A 20,153-nucleotide genomic window follows, 5' to 3' on the forward strand; every position below is an offset into this window, starting at 1 on the left:
TCCTGGGGATGAAACGGCGGCGGCGGCGGCGGCGGTTCGGCATCGCACTGGCAGAGCGGGGATAGATTAGCCAGGCATTAGCAGTGTTTCATTAACCTTGCGTTCAGTGACACCCGCGCGTGATTAATGGACATTATTAACAAAAGGGAGATTGTATTTCCGGAAATGAACCTTTTGTGAAATGTCTGCGGCATTGTTAATAGGTTTGTTTATTAATCATTCATGGGAGGGGGGCCGTCATTTCTGAGCTAGTGATACAGAAAATGCCTCTGAAGGAGACTGACAGCAGCAGAGAGCAGAAGGCGAACATCTGTCGACAAATGGACGCCCAGAGGACTCCGCTCTTCCTGTCTGTCGTCCAATCATCGCCGCAGCTCGCGTGTAGACTTCTCATTTATGAGATGCATATTCAGTTCTTCGCTGTATGTTGAGTATGTTGTATCTTCTTTTCCTTTCAGCTTCTCCCTTGAGGTGTGGCCACATCAGATCATCCTCCTCCATCTCACCTGTCCTCTGCTTCCTCTTCTCTCAAACCTACAAACCTCATGTCCTCCTTCACCACCTCCATAAATCTCCTCTTTGGCCTTCCTCTCCACCTTCTGCCTGGCAGTTCCAACCTCAACATCCTCCTACCAATATACTGGCTCTCTCTCCTCTGTACATGTCCAAACCATCTCCATCTAGCCTCTCTGACTTTGTCTCCTAAACGCCTGACCTCATGTGCTGTCCCTCTGATCTACTGCTTCCTGATCCTGTCCATCCTGCTCCCACCCAGAGAGAAGCTCAGCATCTTCATCTCTGCTACCTCCAGCTCTGCCTCCTGTCTCTTCCTCAGTGACACTGTTTCCAAACCATACAACATTGCTGGCCTCACCACCGTTGTGAACATCACACCTGTCACTTTTCTCCAATGATTCCATCCTGCCTGCACCCACTTCTTCACCTCTTTCTGACATCTTCCATCACCCTGGACGGTTGAGCCTAAGTACTTAAAATCCTCCACCTTCTTTATCTCTACATCCTCTAACTGTTGATGTATATTCATAAAAAAATCTCAGACGAAAGGAAGAGAGCGGCCCCACAATATACCAGACTGAACACCTTTGGATCCCATGTTTATTGGCCATCATAACTATGCGATTATACTGTATATTAAGATTAGAGTTCCTTATTATTTTTTTATTTTATTTTATTTTTAACAATTATATTGTATATTAAGAATGGAGTTCCTTATTGTTTTTTATTTTATTTTATTTTTAACAATTATATTGTATATTAAGAATAGAGTTCCTTATTGTTTTTTATTTTATTTTATTTTTAACAATTATACTGTATATTAAGAATGGAGTTCCTTATTGTCTTTCATTTTATTTTATTTTTAACAATTATGTTGTATATTAAGAATGGATTTCCTTATTATGTTTTATTTTATTTTATTTTTAACAATTATATTGTATATTAAGATTAGAGTTCCTTATTATTTTTTTATTTTATTTTATTTTTAACAATTATATTGCATATTAAGAATGGAGTTCCTTATTGTTTTTTATTTTATTTTATTTTTAACAATTATATTGTATATTAAGAATAGAGTTCCTTATTGTTTTTTATTTTATTTTATTTTTAACAATTATACTGTATATTAAGAATAGAGTTCCTTATTGTTTTTTCATTTTATTTTATTTTTAACAATTATATTATATATTAAGAATGGAGTTCCTTATTGATTTTTTTATTTTATTTTTAACAATTATACTGTATATGAAGAATAGGATTTCTTATTGATTTTTTATTTTTATTTTTAACAAAATACATGTTTCTTGATTTTTTTTTCTTTGCCTAGTTAGTTCAATTTCAATCCAGTCACTTCCACTCTATTATTTCCCCCATTTGAAAAGACATGCGCGTCACGATTTAATGATCACAATAATGACTTTGTTTCAAAAATTAATTTTTGATTGAGTCGTGCTGAAAACATTTAATCTAATTCTCTCAACAATTTCATTTCTTAAATTCTAATTTGAAGTAACTTAATGTCTTTTCTTACAATGTAATTTTTTTTAATCAATCACTTTTCACAGAATATACCTCTCGAAAGTATTAAGGGAAAAATCTAAATTCACTGAGAATCCATTATCTGATGTTTCTGACATCAGAACACTCACCAATTGTCTTGTTTGTTTGTAAATTTAAAAACTTTATAAATCAATTTCTCCTGATTATACCCTCACATTGTGTCTCCACATCGCAGCAGTCAAACTTTCAGTGTGCAGTATAGCTATTTTTGAGTCTAATATTTACTGTGTTACTTGTTGGTTGTTCATCTACAAAGACTCCCAGGAATCTTATCTCCTTCACGTAGATCTATATGTGTCCTCAATGAGGATACCTAAACACAAATCCCATTAGATGTGCCCCCAAAAAATCTACGTAGATATCACATCCCTTTGTTACATCGCAAATAACACAATGGATGCTCAGGTCAGTATATTTAGTTTTCAAAACCTTTGATCAGTTTTCCTACCGGATGTGAATGCTTTCACTTTCTTATTTAGAGGATTTGAGGTCATTTCTTCCTTCGCTGGAAGTTCACAAATGCTGGCGCAAAAATTGGCAAACGTTCTTTCTTAAATACATCAAATTCAGTCACATGAGAGGAAAGTTTAAGTATTATTTTTATTTTTATTTTTATTTTTATTTTTATTTTTATTTTTATTTTTATTTTTATTTTTATTTTTATTTTTATTTTTATTTTACCTTATAAAGTTCTGAACGTAACAAAATGAAACCCTATATAAATGACTGAGTAATGGTCAAGGAACGTGTACTTGTAAGTTGTGATGGAATTCAGAGAATTGAGGGAGGTTTTGAAGACATCGTACACTAGGCTTCTATTGATATTGTTGCAGCAGTCTTGGCAAAAAAAAAACTCACACCCACAAAGCCTGGTTTTAAGAATGTGAGGGAACTTTTTTGTGAGCAATTCTTGGATCCTAAAACTTGTTTCATTCATTGAATTAGGTGTTGTCTTTTACAAAGTCATGTAAAATGTGCTTCATGGTGGAGGAATGAGCTTTCAGGGTGCTTCCTAATTTTTAACCTACTGTTTTGCTGATTCATCATTCTGTTTATTTTGCCACTTTTCTTTCTTCTTATGTTTAACCTCAGAAATTCCATCATTCTTCTAAATTTCACAGAGTTTATTTTTATATTCACTCTATATATATTCAATTTATTATTTTTCTACTTTGATGATGACATACATTTCTATATTTTCTTGTGGTTTATGGTATTTAATGATGGTATTTAGGAGATTCAGCTTTTCTGTTCTTCTTTCCAGGGTGTTTTCAAAATGCTGTTGCTTCAGTCTGTTTGGTCGGTCAGCAGGTTAACATATCCGATGTGATGACCCTTCTTTGTTGGTTTGTTCACGCCAGGTCTGCAAACAAAATCCGAAAAAGAGCCGGTGATGAATTTCCTCTTGACTCTTCCTTGTCCTGGTCAGTGTTGCTAAGGTTCCACAATAGCTGTGAGTCTTTGCTGCAGCAGTGTGGCGCTCGCTTTATTGGATAATTGTTGCAAATTCGTGAAGATGAATCTTTTCTCCAGTGAGGTAATTCAGCCCAGATAGAACGATACTCACGCCAACATGAGCACCTTTACGTGACAGTGAGCTGCCCAGGTGTGATGTCTGTGTGTCGGTGGGGTTCACGGCCCGTCCGTCACCTCTCATCCCGCCGCCTCTTCTGAGGGTTGCTGTCCTGCACCGTGAGAGGCAGCGGGCGAGGGTGGAGGTGAGACCAGCCAGGGGAAGAGGGAGAAAACTCTCGCCACCACAAGGGAGCTGCTGGTACTGTCTGCGCTGTCGGACGCACTCGCAAACCTGTCTGTCTTTATGGATGAATGCCAGCTTTGTTTATGTCCACTTTTCCCTTACTTCTGTGTCCTGGGGGCGTCCTCTAATCTTCTCAGCGTCGAGAAGAGAAATAAAAAGTGCAGCATTAGCTGTCAGCCGTGGCGGAGTAAGCAGCTCAGTCATCAACTTGCCAGCTGTCACTCGCAACATACCAGAAAGACGTCACATCATCAGCTTCATTTCTTACTTGGGTGGTTTTATGACCACATCAGCGACAATCTTAGTTATTTCTCTCATAATGTATGTCATTCATTTCATGACTTATAGTGAGTTGATGTTTGAATTATTGTTCAGTTATGAACAAAGACGTTTATAGAACGTTTAGCTACGATAGCAACGGCGGTGAAAGGCGTCATAATGTCAGCCATGTCTGATCTTGAACTCTTGGTTTGCCTGCACTCTTGCTTTTTTGATCCGTGATCCAGTCAAGCCTTTTCCTGTGTCTTTGTTAGTGCTGTTTTCGCTGGACGGTTCAACTTAATTCAGACTTTTACAGGCATCCTTCCCTCAGCATCCACCTTCTCCTCCTCCTCCTCCCTCTGCCTCCCCTCCTCGTCGTCCAGCACTCAGCTGCCGGGGCTGCTGGATGACTGACGCTGTCATAACGTCTGGCGCTCAAACGCAGCCGTTTCTGAGGGGTGGCGGCAAACGCAATGTGACACAGCCAGCAGTATCTGGTTTCTCCTGCGCTGACTACATTTCATATGGCTCAGAGGGGCTTAGAGCGGCCATGGGAGTGTGTGTGTGTGTGTGCATGTGTGTGGCTGCAGGAGGTAATCGAGCAGATGTCAGTGGAGAGTCTGAGAGGGATGTGTACACTGAGGGACGACTGAAACCTGTCACATTGATTTCTCACCAGTGTTGTTGTTGTTGGTTGTGTGTGTGTGTGTGTGTGTGTGTGTAGGTGTGTGGGAGTCCATGTTCAAATGTCGTGAGGGGTCTGTGCTCCCAGAGCAAATGTAATTACACTGTAAGAACACACTCTCACTTTAGCTGTTTGTAAACAGTGTTGGACAAAAAGGTCAGGGGAAACTTTGAAAGTGCTCAAATAGCCAATGCTCTGTTTCTAGGTATAATTTTATGTATGTTTTGCTTCCTCTGTTCCATTGTTCTCACTATACAGATTATTCATGCATATTTCATCGACATTGTTTGCGTTACAAAAAAAAAAACATCCTTCAAATCATGATCCTGAATCCATTGAATCCAACTGTCCATACTGTATATGTAGCTGATGAGTTTATGTGTTTTTGTTTTGTTTTTTTTTGTGTTTCTGTTTCTGCCTCTTATCTATCTCATCTTATCTTGTCCTTCTTGTATTTATGAAACATGTAGCCAATTGTCTTTTTGCTTTTTATGTCTTTAAATCCTTTCAAACACAGAAAAAAAGCAGAGAAGTTAATCTTATGATGATTAAGAAGATTCAAATTTAGTCTTGTAAAGTGAATTATGGTGAACGTGTACCTTACGAATATACTGTTTGAATCACTTTCCGAAATAGCGCATTTAATCAGGATTTTATGTAAACAATATAGTATAATACAAATTTTATATTTGTCAACTGTATTAGTCTATATGTACATATTATTATTATTATTATTATTATTATTATTATATCCGTTGACCTTTTAACCATGCTTAAATTGTAACATGGATTTATTTCCATGTTTATTAAATATTTTTTATTGTGTTTATTGTTACATATATTTATTATGCTAAAACAACACGTCTCATTAATAGCATGTTTCTTGCATGAGTTTCCAGGTACGGCGTCCTGGTACAGCATATCCAGGTGACAAGTCCTCCTTGTGTCATCATTTGTTCTGCGCATTATAAAAACAAATCATCAGCATATCCAGCATCTGTAGTGGTTGCGCTCCAACTGTGTGACACGAAGACAAAATAAAGCGCCGGAAATGTCACGGCAATATATCCTGGAGCTCATTTATGTAAGAGCAGCTTCACCCAGGTTCCTTTACGAGCAGGAGCCTGCTTCACCTCTACCTGCTGGAGGTCCCCAGCTGAGGGCCCACAGACCTCTGCCAGCTTCCAAGCCAGCGGCCCAGGCGCCTCCGCAGCCAAACATAGTGTGCCATCTTTTGGCCAAGAGCTGAACTGCCGTTTTCATTTCCTCCAGCTCATAAAGTCAGTGAAATGGAGTGAAATGGCTGTCAGGGGATGAACATGTCCCTTGCAACGTGAAGTGGAACTTGAGGAAATCGACAGATCTCCTGCAGCTTTGCGGAGGACTATTTGCTGAGGGGCTCTTGGTTTCGTTTTTTCAACGCCTCACAATTTATGCAGAAGAAGAAGAAGAAGAAGAAGGGGGAAAAAAAGGGCCACAGATTTCCTGCGTCTGATGTTCCGCATGCTCCTGATGAGAAGATGGGCTGAGCGCATGAGCCAGGAGCAGCCAGTAATTATGGCGGTTAAAAACAATTAAATATTACAACTTTGCATGGAGCGGTGTGTTTGCGTGCGTGACAGAGAGAGGAGGACATGCGAGCGCATGGAGCCAAATAGAGATATTCACCTTCTAAGGGTCACTCTCGTCTTCCTGGCTCATTAAAAACAGCCCCATTAGCGGCATTCCTTCAGAGCCGACAGATGTGTGCGTGTGTGTGTGAGTGCGCGAGCACGCCGGCTGGTAGAGACGCACAGCGTTTTGGAGGCCTCTGGGCAGCCCAAGAATACATTAAACAGCAAAAGAGCCGGTCTTCTCTCCCTGACTGACTCCTGCTGGGACTACTTAGCATTTCTAGGGTGAAAACTTCTTCAGCAAGGTTGTCAAGCACTATATACAAATGACGGCGGAGCCAAATTGCTGCGGTACGCTCCTTGACTGTAGTGGCGGCTCACGTGTGTGTTTTGGCGTGTGTGTTTGCCTTGGCCTGTATTCCCTCGGTGCGCCGATGTCGGCGGTGTCGCTGGGAGGGTGGAAGGCAGCGAGGAAGTTTTTTTTTTAATCGTGAAAAAGGGCCGTTCAAAGCTACAAATCCCACAAGAGTCCAAAACAACTTCCCAAAACGTTCAGGCTCATGAAAATTCCAGCAGTTTAAAGTGTTTTGGGGTCACTGTCGGCAACGTGAAGGGGATATGGTTCTGTTTTTTTTTCAGTCATACTCTCCCTAGAGAGTGGAAGTAAATGCTAATCACTGTCTAGAATTGGTGAAAGTTTAGGCTTCAGGAAGCCGGAACTGTTCATGTTCATGAGAGAGGGATGGCGGGGAAGTGGGGGAAGAGGGTCTCTGGTTCCAATCCAGATGAGTTTGTCGTGTTGAATGAATGAAACAGCCTAAGATGTTGAGAGAAACCCCACACTTCAGGTGGCATGAAGAAACTTAGGAAATGTCTGAAGACAACCCCAAACACCTTTTGTGAGTCCATCTCAAAAGGTGATCTGGGACAGATATTCTGAAGTGTAAAGGCAAAACACATTTTTACTGAGTCTCTGATCTGTGATCAGATCGATCTGCTCCAACAAGAGATGTCAGTCCTGCAGAATTCTGAACAGAAACGCCAACAACACTTGAGTTTCATGGTAATCTGATTGGAACTAAGCTCGTGTTGGATATGATTTCTTCTTCAGCAGTGTGACTTATGAGGTACTTCTGACCAACTCTATAAATCTAGCTCACACAGGCAGGAGGGAGAAAGAGACCTCCCTGCATCCACATATGTATTGAACAAACATCTGAACAAAGTCACTTGTCTTACATCACCTGTAGGCGGAGACGGGAGAATGCTACCTTCTACTTGTGGTGACTCAAGATGCACAAGGTCACAGGAAAACAGAAGGGGGAGAGGCTCTTAAAGAAGCCGTGGAGGTCGACCTAAATAAGCATTAAGCTAAAGCAGTATATTGTATGATCTCGTCTTATCATAAAAGAGGTTCCCATAACAGCTAACTTGTTTTTCTGCCTCTTTCCTCCATACATCACTGATGAATGTGTGTCTCAATAAACACTTTTTGAGTATTGGACTTCGCAAACTTGTTGAACAAGTTCCTTTTTGAAAACGCTATTGAGACTCGGCTGCAATATGAAAGAAAAGTTTGTCTGCCTGTGCATGTGTTGGTGAGGAAAGTCATCGATTTGACTTGTGTTGCTGTGTGTGTGTGTGTGTGTGTGTGTGTACAAGTGATAATAAATTGCCCCTCTGCTCTCGACCACCAGTCATCCATTAAAACTAAAGCAGGATTCAAACAGTCCACCCATCAGAGGTGCCAATAACAAGTAGCGCCATTGAAAATTAGCGAAGAATTTAAGTCTGCTGGCTAATGGCATTGGCACCGACACTTTGCCAATACGCATTTAGCAGTGTGCTGGTGCAGCCGGCCCGAGGTGCCGGTGGAGACTGACACATCTCTCTTGAGTCTGTCCAGGCGGGAGATTGGCCTGTCTGTCAGCGGCCAGCTCCCTGCCATTACCCATGATCACCCCCAGCTCTTCTTAGCCTTCTAACCCTTCCACCTCTGCGCAGCCACGCAGCGTCCACTCAGTTTGTTTACAGCGCTCGGCTTCTCTCCTCGTACAGGCCCCCCCCCCCGTGATCCCGCTGTGTACTTACAAGCTTGTGGTACTTCAAGACTTTTCATCTGTCAGCGATCATGAGGAGAGCAAACAAAAAAAAAAAATGTTTTTGCTGCTCACCTGTTTATTTTCATCCCAAATGTTCCACTCAACACAACCTATGTGTGTGTGGACTTCAACAGCACTGGAACAAGGTTTTAACTGACATCCTACTGTATACAGAGTAACAGCTGACCAAAACTTGTAGCAATCTTTCTCTTTTCTTTTCCGCAAATGTGTTTTAAAATCATCAACTACTTTATTTTCTATTAAGTTTATTTTATGTTGGCTCCATTTTGAAGAGGGAATGAGTGGTCGAAAGCGAATAAATGAATACTGAACAATGTGTATTTGCTCACGTTTTGCATGTTTATTTCTACACTGTATACCTGCTTAAATATACACATATTCACATTTCCATATTGACACTAATAGTTCCTCGTATATTTGGTTTTAATTTATTTATATATTTCATTTCATTTCTCTCTTTCATTCACTACCTGTTTAATTAGAGATTTTAAAGATTGCAATTTCAAGAATCAATATATTAACTTTATATTTCTTAAAAATAAATAAATAAAATAAATAATAAATAATATATGTCAAAAAAGAATTCTGAAACAGATGATGAATACATCAATAAAAAAAAAGAAAACATACTGCAAAAAAGGGGGAAAAATGTTGGCGTTAGTTCAGTAGTAGCAGTAGCAATAACTTTTGCAGGTGCTTTCATGGTGAGCGTTTTTTCCATATCTCAAAAAAATGTTTCATTAATGAGTTAATTGTGGCGCAGCCACCAAATATCACCTCAGTAACCAGGTGCAAATTACTGCACTTCCATCTTCATTAGTGGCTGTAGTCGTTGTAATTACTGCATAATGAATTGCAATTGTATTTACACTTGCTCCTCATTGAAGACCACGTCACACCAGAGATGCTGGTTGTCATTTATCTGGTTGAGGAGCAAAAAAACATGGGTTGGCTCTCGAGGAAACAAGTTCAGTTGCTGCCGGGTTTTCAACCACAGCTTTGCTCTTTCAGTGCCTCACCACATCATAGTCGCACTCATTCAGTGGATTTATGAAAGCGTCTCCGACAAGTCTCACCAGGAAATGTCTATTTATTCTTTTAGACAAACGCTCCAAAAAAATTATTTTAATCCCGATTTACTAGCGAACCACCTCCCTCGGTTCACGCCGGACCTCCCCGCAGAAACACTGGATGAATCTCTGTGCCCTTGAACAAGGTCGCCGACCATCACTAATTACAGAAGGCGTAGAGCTGGCGGAGGCTTTGCTCTGACAGAAACACAATGCTCGGTTTTCAGACAATAATCTCCTCTGTGCACAGATCTGAACAAGAAGATGATAATAAAACGCCTGCGTGTCTCCGGGCCCTGTCATCCCCGGTGATTTGGCTTTGCTGCGAGAAAACTGAAACGCCAGGGAAGATGAAGGGCTTCGCTCCGCATTTGTTTCAACAGGAAGGGCTAAGGGTGATGGAGCAGGCGTTGAGCCAGAACAGAGATGACCCCCCCCCCTCTTCTTTTCTTAATCTGCTGCAACGCTCATGTCAATTGGTGAAGAGGGTGTGAGCGATAGAATAGATTCCCAACTCTGACCTCCTTCACATCCTTTCTTTTGTGTCTCCGTCCAAAGGAGCAATGGGGAAAAGTTAAAAAGGGGTGACTGCGAGATTCCTGCCAGAACTATAACATGAGATTTAAGCTGCAAGAAAGAGCATTAGCCAGTTAAGAGCTAATGGATGTAGAAAGGAGGACACATGAAATGCCATTAATGTTAATTCTAATCACTTTTTGGCTATTAAGCGCAAATTAGTGAAGGCGATGTTAAATGTCATGGTCTGTCCTGGGATTCGCAGAAGAGAGCGGCGAGGAGGGGGCCGCCGAATAGGTTCTCATTTGCATACTTAAGATCCAACTTAATTCTCACAAGGGCTGATGGGAAATGAAGCTGAGCCGCCAACCGATGGCGATGACACGCGGGCTCGGCGAAAACACAAACCTCTTCTGGCGGCTGATTCTTCATTGTTCGCGCTCAAGGTTATTTGCTTGAGCTTGTCGTGTCCAAACGTCTTTCCCTTGAATAATTCTGCTCAGGCTTCTTCTCCCCTCTGGCTTTAAGGTTTGTGCTATTTAAGACCAATCATGTCAATGTAGAGAAGAATTAATCCCGCTTAAAATATCGTACGTGACGAGAGCGTGGCTCTCGATTCCGTCCCCGGATACAGCAGTTGGCCGCGGACGGTCGAGTGGGTTCATCGTCACGTTGCCTTGTTTTCACGGAGGTGCTCTGTATCTGTCAGGCGCTCCAATCCTGGGGAGCAGAAATCCGATCAGCAAAGAACACCGCAGTTTTTTTTTTTTTTTTCTGTGGCCAAAGTCAAACTAAAACCATTTTATATAATTTCCTGTGATGGATAGATTAACCTCAATGCACCAGAGGCCTCTGCCTTCTTGTCCACATCATTCTAATGGCAGCCCACGGTCTTTGGGAATATCCTGTTATTTCTTTCCTGTGTGGCTTGACTGTGGGAGAGTAAATAACATTTGATATGCATAAACAGCCCCTTCCTATTCATTACTGTCAGCGCGTTGGAGTGCAGGAGGCGGAGGTCAGCCAGTGAAGGTCCTCCTCAGGCAGGAGGAACGCCTGTGGTAGCTGTCACTCCTCTGCTCCCCTCAACCCCCCTCCCCTCCCTGCAACACCACCTCCATGCCTCGGCCTCCTCGTCCTCCCCCTTCATCCCTCCCCTATTAGCACAGGCTCCGGGTCATAACCTTTCCGTGGCATTTTGCAATTCCACAACCCTTTGATTAGTGCAATATTTACATATTTCACCGTGGAGAGGGCGTTCTTGTGTCGCAGACACTTGAAGTGTTGTAAATGCGTTTGGCCTTTTGCCTGCGAAATGCGGAGGAGTCGGACTCTCTAGTGGCTCGCAGTGTAGTCGAGGCAGAGATACACTGCGGAGTGCTTTGAGTCTATTTACCCCTGCGCCGCCCGTGCTGTTGTACGTCTACAAGTGCCATTTGGTCTCTGATGTGGCCCTTATCCTCTTGAGGAAGGCCGTTTAGCAGCCATTAGAGCGGGATAGTGCTCCCTGGTGGCTGATATGGATCATGCCCTCTGACTTGGACGCTGCGCAGAGGAGTTGGCTTCTCTGGAGGGATGATGTCACAAGGATAATTTAGAAAATACACAAGTACATTATGAAATGTTGATCCATGTACAAGTAACGTCCGACTTACCACCGGGATCGGTTCCGACCAACCGGTCGTAAGTGGAATGCCATTCAAAATGGCCGACGCGAGGGTTGCAGGTACTACTGTAGTGGTAGATGGCTGTGTGAGAGTGAGATGCTGGGATACTGTGCTGCCGTAACTCTCGTACACGTTGCCGCGCTGCTACGTGCTGTGGTGCCAGACATTGAATAAAAAAAGATAAGCATCTGCTGTCCGTGGTTGTAAGTCAGATGTTACTTCTATTTATTTATTTTATATTCATCTTTAGCGTGAATGTCATGGTCAGTGAAAGACGGTTTTTCACCCAAGTAAGATAGACAGCCTTGGATAAGTCCATCAGTGGACCTCTAAACTGACATCCTTGTGACCTCAGATTGGCACAACTGTAACGCCCAGGACACATGACTGATTTACTTTGTGTATCAAATTACATCATGACAGGCGCAAAGTTTTGTGTTCCAAAGCAAAGAAAAGGCAGGTGAAATAAGTTTGTCCAACAGACAAACCAATGTCAGAATGATAACACACCGATGGTCTTCCTCTTTCGGCACCATCAGGGTATGTCCCAGTGAGCCACACCTATCCTCTTCATGTCTTCCTCGATAACATCAATGGACCAAAATGATCTTCCTCCTTGTTTTGTTTTCCTATTTTTCTTCTGTCACTGTCTCCAACATTCTCTGTCCACATTGTTCCCTGTCCCTTCTTCGAACTTTTCTAACTCCAAATTTGAGCTGGCCGTCTGATATCCTGTCCTTACCAGTCCTTCAATCTTGCTCCCTGTCTCCACAGCATCATGGCAGGACACACTTCTATCCTCTGAACTTTACCTTTCACTCTAGCGGCTATTCTTCCGAGCACCCCCGAGAGTTGTCTCCGCCTATTCCACCCTGCCTGCACTCTCCTCTTCATATCCCTTGATCTCCATCCTAACCTCTGATGACTGATCCCTAAATTAAGAGCTCAGTGGAGGTTTCTTGATCTGGACAATGCTGTTGAAGACAAGTGAAGGATAGTGAAAAGGCGACAAGAAACATCCAACTTGCGACTGGGATTGGTTCCGACCAACCGGTGGTAAGTCAGATTGGAAGTCGAATGCCATTCAAAATGGCCAACACAAGGGTTACAGGTACTACTGTAGTGGTCAATGGCTGTGTGAGAGTGAGGTGCTGGGATGCTGTGCTGTCGTACTATTGATCCCACACAGTTCAGACCTGGACCAATGTACAAAATCCAACAAGCACAATGGCATTGCATGCATTTGTTTGGGCCTTTGCTTCCCGCTGGTCACTTCCAAGGTGATGACACAAGACGTCATAAATAACTGCTATTCCTCGTATGATTCATCACTGCAGCACGCTGGTACAAGGGAAGGCGCTCATGCTATGGCTGCATATGATTTATATCAGAGAGATGAAATAAAAACGTCGCAAACTAAACACTCCAAATGAACAAAAAAAGATAATGTATTTCCCAGCCGCGACGTGAAGCACTTATCTGAAGACACACATGCAGTAATGCCTCTATAAAAGAATGGGGAATGGCACTTTTACGAGGCATAAAGCGAATGAAAAATACTGTTTTCTCCATCTCACCTATCCATCAAATCTGAATCAGCTTGACGTTGGGCATATTTTCCGTCTCAGCCAGTCAGTCAGTCACCTTCCCTCTGCAGTGTGAGTGAAAGAAGAGATGTCAGCGAACAGGTTTTTCAGGGAGCTCAAGGCCGTCACGTCTGCCGTCGCAGTGACTGATGAGGTTGGAAAGAGTGACGGGCAGCTGCAGTCTCTCCCCAGCCCGCGGGCCTGCCTGGCATTAGCGTCGTGTGCCATGTTCTCAGAGGGAACCCGTCACTCAGCCGTCACTCAGGCCGACAGACAGATGGTGCACATAGACACTGAACATGAAAGAGACTGGCAAAGTAGCAGCAAATCCCCTGGTGGTCCTTCGTAGTTGAAGGGTGAGATTTTTTTTTTTTTTTCACTGTTGGCGTTGCTTGGCAGCTCCCCTTTAACAGCGTGGCCACACACAGACATCAAGGTGCCAACGAGCCGGGACCAACATCAAAGTCCACATCCATCAAACACGCCACGTCCCATGAACACGAACCGCCTGGACTGCGATTTCACCTTCAGGTAACAGGACCACTGTGGACAGGTGGCACTCCAAACAGGTGTGGAGTTTCATCAGATCCCTGTAAACAGCTAAACTATACAGCACGTTGAAGACTTTTGTACGGCGTATTTCATTCATTTTAAACCATTTCTGAAGCCAGGCTAGCCTCTACTGCTCTTTAAAATATGACATGATCCAACTACTTTCAGTGCCAAACTCCTCCAAACTAGTTTGCTGGCCACAGACACAGTCTTTACCTCATGAGTGAACCATGAGTGTTACAGTTGGGTGTGAATATTCAAAACACTGCAGATGTGTTTGAGGATTTCCAGAGACTACTAGCTCCACGTGCTTCATCCTAGAGAGCTACAAAGTTCATCCATACCGTTCATGCATCACCACCAAGTGGGGAGAACATCAGCCTTGGTGCAAGAAACAGACGGAAGAGAAATGCCACTCTCGCAGTTCTACACACATCAGTTTCCCCATCACTGTGTGGTGTTCCACCGCAATAGACCACAGGAGATAGTCTGTTCCATCCACATTATCTGTTTGATAACAACTGCCTATGATCCGTCTGCGATTAAAAAGCCAGATGAATGAATGAAACTTACCTTTATGGAGTGATGATGAATGCAGTTGGCTTTGGAAGCTGTCTTCTGTCCTGAGTGTATAAAAAAAACTGTGGCTGTTATCAGAAATATATGACACTGGTGATGAACTAAACCAGACGTTTTCGGCCGACAATATCATAATTTGTGAACATATACCTTTATGGTGGCTTTATATTTTATTACATTCTATGTTTTTCTGTTATATTTATTATATATTTTTTAATATTTTTGCAACTTTTATTTATTTATCCATCTATTTTTGTGATTTATGGTCCTGTTTAATATCTGTATGTGTCGTGTCACATATTAACATGGCAATAAAAACTCATTCTTTTTCCTGTAGTTACTGTAAAATGTTCAATTCGCAAAGCCATTAAAATGTATCGAGTTCAGTGCATTGGCAGGTTCCAGAGAGCAGGCGAGCACCTGAGGAGCTGAGATTACAGTCGATACTGCGGGGTGTGAGGAGGTCAGTAAGGTATGATGGGACCAGATTGAGAAGTGACAAGAATTTTAAGTTGTTGAACAAGAAGCCAGAGGAGATGTTTGTGTAACACAGTGACATGAATACAATGTTGATCATCACTCCTCCATCATGTTTGAAATAAATGTGAAAATAAGGAAATAAGTAAACTCATGAATGGGTGTGGAAATAGTCAAAATAAACAAGAGAGACTCCTGTTATTCCACAGTAATGTGGTTTAAAGAACATACATAAAGAGAGAACATGCAATTATTTTATAAACCTAGAAGCATATGCCATTGAGTTCACCAACATCTGTCAGTGCATTGAAAGTTCAGAGCCGCGTTTGTTAGTTTGTCTAAACCGACAGGTTTGCGGTCCGAAGAGAGAAGAAAAAAAATATTTCTTAGTGATTCCGAGGCAGATTTAAAACAGACAGAAGGGAAACCTGCCAGAAATAATAATGCAGATGAAAGAGCAGCAACCAGCGGCTTCTTTTTTTGTGTGATTCTTTATTGTGGACATGACATTACATCTGTTTGAAATGATGTACAAAAGTGTAACAGAACTGAGAATGGCTCAGACGAGGTAGAGCTTTCACATCAGCTTGCTGGCTTAAAACTACACGGTATAAAAACAAAAGGAAAACAAAACAAAACAAAAAACATCCCAGAAAAATCAAACTGAACAAACCAAGTGATAATAAATACAGATATCAACCAATCACATTTGAAATTATAATAATGTCTACATTGATCTCAAATGAAAAAAAAAAAAAAAGCGTACAACTTCAAACTAGTCACCAAAGAGGAACATAAACAACACTTTGCCGCCACAAGCTAAAGAATAAATTTAGTAAAGGAACTACGCAAAATAAGCACTGCTGCAGCTAAAGACCTATCGACTCTAAAACCAGAAACTCCGTCCAAGTGTTTGATCTGGCACATTCTCCGAAAAAATATCACCCTCCGCTGAACTTTAACAAATTACGACAGTTAAAGCAGTAACCTAGTCTAAGTGCACTAGTAATGCCATTTGGTTTCTACTGCTGTATATAAAGGGTTTGGTAAGAGTAGGATATAGACACGACCCTTATGTTACACACACACACGCACAGGCTCCTGCTTTCTCTAAGTCACACTTCGGAGTCACTCTTAAAGGGAAATTCTGTACAACAAGGTTATTAGTACTACACAACCTCCAAGGCTAGATTATTCATTTCAAGTATTTTTCACTCGACCTTCCGAATACACCGCCGTGTATTAATAGGCAATTTCAAGCACACATATTGTATGCATAACTCAACTGGTATTCAAACCATTTCATCATGTAAAAGGTCTCAAAATAGAGATGTACAGTACTCTTTATGCTCTTTCATTTGCATGTATATGGATTCTAGAAAAATGTAAATGAGCTTTTTTTTTTTTTTATCTTTAAGCATATTGTGTACAGACATTTTAAGGGGTTGTTGAGGAATCATATCTCGGAAAACAGAACAGCAATGTTAAAACAGGCAGAGGAGGTAGGCACAAAAAAAAGGGAAACACAAGTATGTCATTCATGAAGTTGTCATGCATCAGCGTTAAGGCTGCGGCAGCTCCGCGGTTCGACAGGGTCCCGTAAAACGTTGTCCAAATACACACCTGTGTATGCACACATACATACAGTATAGAGTGGGGATCCATGGACACTAATCCGTTCCAAAAAGAAAACGCACAATTCAAGTATTTACAAGCAAAACTGACGCCGACTCTCCGTCTTTGGAAAGTCTTTGCCGACCCACAGTATTCCCACATTCGCAGCCAAATCAAAGTCGACTTCATCGGGAAACACACACTAATAAGTGACAGAAGCGACTGCCTTCACTCAGTCCAGTCCTCTTAAATGGACAATAATTGAACAACCATAAAAGCGCTACGGTCATTTATATGAGCTATTAAAAGCGCACACTCTTTTTAATGAGCACTAGAGCAGACACCCCCATTAGCACTCTCTCTCTCTCTCTCCCTCTCTCTTTCTAATCATCGTCTTCTCATCCTCGGAGTGGTCAGCACTAACATTACACTTTAGAGTTGAGGATAAATGAGTTTAACGCACTCGCAGCAACACCGATGAGTGCAACCCTTCATTTTTACGACTCGTCAGGCAGAAGGAAAACGTCCAAGACGTCACTTTTTACAGCGGGGAGTGATTCATTCTTCATGAATCGCTGTTATCACAGGAGTCAATTCTGAGGCGAATTCGAGATGTTTAAAAACCACTGTCAGCCTGCGACACCACTTGGCCGCCGGGGTCAAAAATCATTGATGGTGATGACCAGAATATTCAAAGAAAAAATAGGGCGTCTTGTCACATGACAAATAATAAATCCATCACTTTTCTCCGGCAAACCTTTGAAACAGAGTTCTGCTACCGAGACAGTGCTACTGACTTCAACCAGGTTCACCAAGTGCTAAAGCAGGATGTGGGTGACAATCTTCAGTTTCAGGTCATTTCATTTGCGCTGTTTTAAAATGTATTTAAAATGCTCCAAACTTTTTTGTTGACCGTTTTCACCACATATTCAAATTGTTTTCTTCGGCCAAATGTTCACTCATTTCATTATCAAAACATTATTACAGGTTTGAAGTTTTTTAACAGATGTATAATTTTGTAAGTGAAAACCATAGTTCATGTCCATCCTGCAGTTTTACGTACCACAGCGTGATGGTTACATGTTCTGCCAAAGACAAGTTTCCTTCAAGTGACAGGGTCCCTACTTCTCACAGAATTTGATGAGATTTATTTGGACTTTTTAGCATGGATAGAGTCTGTTAATCTAAACGTTGCCACTCTACAGTTCACTGCTCAACTAAAAATTATGTTTTTTATTTCAGCTGATGGTGGTGAAAAAACTATCCCTGGGTAACTACTAACGTCTCAAAAATGGTTTGCCTAACATTTTCTTTTTTTGTTTATTTATTTTGTAAAGCAAAGCAGATTCGCTACTGGAGGAGCCCAAAACAAGTAGTAATTTTAACATTTGCAAGATGTGAAAAACATGATTTTGCGACCTCAACTTTTTCACAATCCGTTTCGGGCGGTTCTATTGCCCATAGCGCTACATACAGGGGTTGCGCTAAAGAGCTCTGAAGTCTCGATATCTTTAAAAATAAATCTATTCCTGGCGTTCACCTGTGGTATCCACGTTCTCTTCAACTCTTTTGTCGTTACGTCCAGAAAGCTGTTGCAGCGAGTCAGAAAATAAAAAGGCAATACAGCGGTCCCCATGCTAACATGGCTAACACGGTCGGGGTGAAACACAGTAGCGGGAACCTGAGGTCCACTGTGACAACATGAAGAAACAAAAGGAAAAAATGTTTGAATTTAACGGTCGCTCAAACCATTCCATTACACCACAGGTTCATCAGAGGGAGAGAGACTTCTTGAGTCCATTTCTTCATTCAGGATCCTGATGTGGCAGCTGAGCTGGAGCCAGCGTGCCGTGCTCGTCCAGGCTGGCGAACAGAGTCCGGGTGTCGGGATACTGGCTGTTGTCAAAAGGCATGTGGTGGACGCTCTGCACGTGCGTCTTTAGGTTCCCTTTCTGAGAGGCTCTGTATGGGCAGAGCTGGCAGCAGAAAGGCCTCTCCCCTGAGGAAAACACCGCAACATTAGACCCCTGAAATAATCGCAGTAATTCAGAATCACCCACGGAGCAGGACAACAAGCAGAAAACACACACACGCCGAGGAGCATTTTGCGAGTCAAGAGAGCGCTCACGTTGAATTTGTTACACTTTATTTCACTTTTAACTTTCTTCCTGACCCAGATGGATGAAATCTCATTTCTTCCTTTGCCATCTGGAGAGGAGCGCCGCACATCGCTGTCTGAACAGACCTACTTTTGTCTCCACCTATTTCTCTCAATCACCCGAGCATCACACACACACACACCCGCGCGCACGCTAATTAGACTGACCTACAACGGCTACACAAAAAGAAGGAAAAATAACTAAGACGCACCTGAACAAAACAAATGAGATTGCCATTTAATTGCACCTAATTATCATTTTGATAAATGAAGGAATATCAAAGTGGGAAAACAAATGGCCCGACCCCGCCGCGCTCCCCCCTGAAGAAGAAGCCGGCAAATATCGCGGTTACAATACATCATCAGAATCGCGGACAGAGAGCGAAGAGCGGAGTGTGAAGAGAGAACAGATAAAAACAAAAAAAAAGCTAGCATTAATAACACGATAATATAAAAAAACAACAACTGGAAAGACGTGAGAGGAAAGCCAGAGCCTCTGCGGCGAGCAAACATGGCCGACAGGAAGCGGCGCACTACATTATGCTAAAGGTTACCGTAAAGCAGCGTCAACACTACATCTAATTGGAGCCCTCCGCCTGGCGGCGCGCTCCCATCATTCATAGCGCCGCTAAATCTGAGTCCATGTGGGGTGTGTGTGATGCGTGTGATTAATAAAGCCCAGGCGCAGGCATGCACAGATCTGTTTCCTCCGAATGTCAAGTCAGAACAGATTTATTCCGCCGTCCACTCAGTGACTGACATGGAAAACGATTAATAGACGTTAAAGGCAGTGGCAGGAATATTTTTGAATTAAATTACGGCCCATTTACATTGGCCGTCATACTGGCAATTCTCGGTTTTTCACTCGCTGCTCATCATTAATTCTCGCAATGCTTTTGCTCATAATCGCTCACTTTTATAGGTAGGAGAAGAGCTAGATCTAAATGACTCCGCTCGCATATGGAAGCTTTTTAAGCTTTACTTCCTTCCCCAAAAAATTACTGTTTGGAATTACTTTGAAATTTTCATTTATAAATAAGTTCGGCAAAACTAGAGCTTTAAAAATTGCTTCTGCCGTCGCCAGTTAAAACTGAAGACTTCAACATATTTTCATACTGAAAATGCGGCAAGACGTTAAATGTGTGTCAATAGCTTCAATGTCTTGTGCTTCATCTATGGCTGGTTAATTGTATTTTCATGTGAATTATTTGCTCATTTTTCAGTCGGTTACATTCACATATAACGTAAAATATACAAAAATAGAACAATAATATGTTATTAAAATGAATCATGCCATATTTACACCGCGCAACAAAATTCCTATGGATCTGCAACAATCCAAGCAATTTCAATTGATTTTTTTTATCAATAAATAAGTGCAGAGAGCTTGGTAACATGTTAAACCTCAATACATGGA

The 20,153-nt window shown here is 41.9% G+C and overlaps 1 protein-coding gene across 5 annotated transcripts in view; it reads right to left on the reverse strand.

Annotated features, from left to right (window-relative positions):
* Positions 1-15,454: 15,454 nt before the first annotated feature.
* LOC128767982 (zinc finger protein 516-like) overlaps positions 15,455-20,153 on the reverse strand; it is an 85,135-nt gene continuing 80,436 nt past the window's right edge. For 4 of the 5 annotated variants that reach the window (XM_053880437.1, XM_053880436.1, XM_053880438.1 and 1 more), the window contains one exon: positions 15,455-18,577. In XM_053880437.1, coding sequence (XP_053736412.1) covers positions 18,384-18,577 — 194 coding nt within the window. In that variant the 3' untranslated portion in view covers positions 15,455-18,383. The remainder of the gene's footprint in view (positions 18,578-20,153) is intronic. The other variant, XM_053880439.1, reaches the window with a different exon arrangement.

This window comes from Synchiropus splendidus, chromosome 12 (assembly GCF_027744825.2).
Source record: "Synchiropus splendidus isolate RoL2022-P1 chromosome 12, RoL_Sspl_1.0, whole genome shotgun sequence".
In the NCBI taxonomy this organism is placed as follows: Eukaryota; Metazoa; Chordata; class Actinopteri; order Syngnathiformes; family Callionymidae; genus Synchiropus; species Synchiropus splendidus.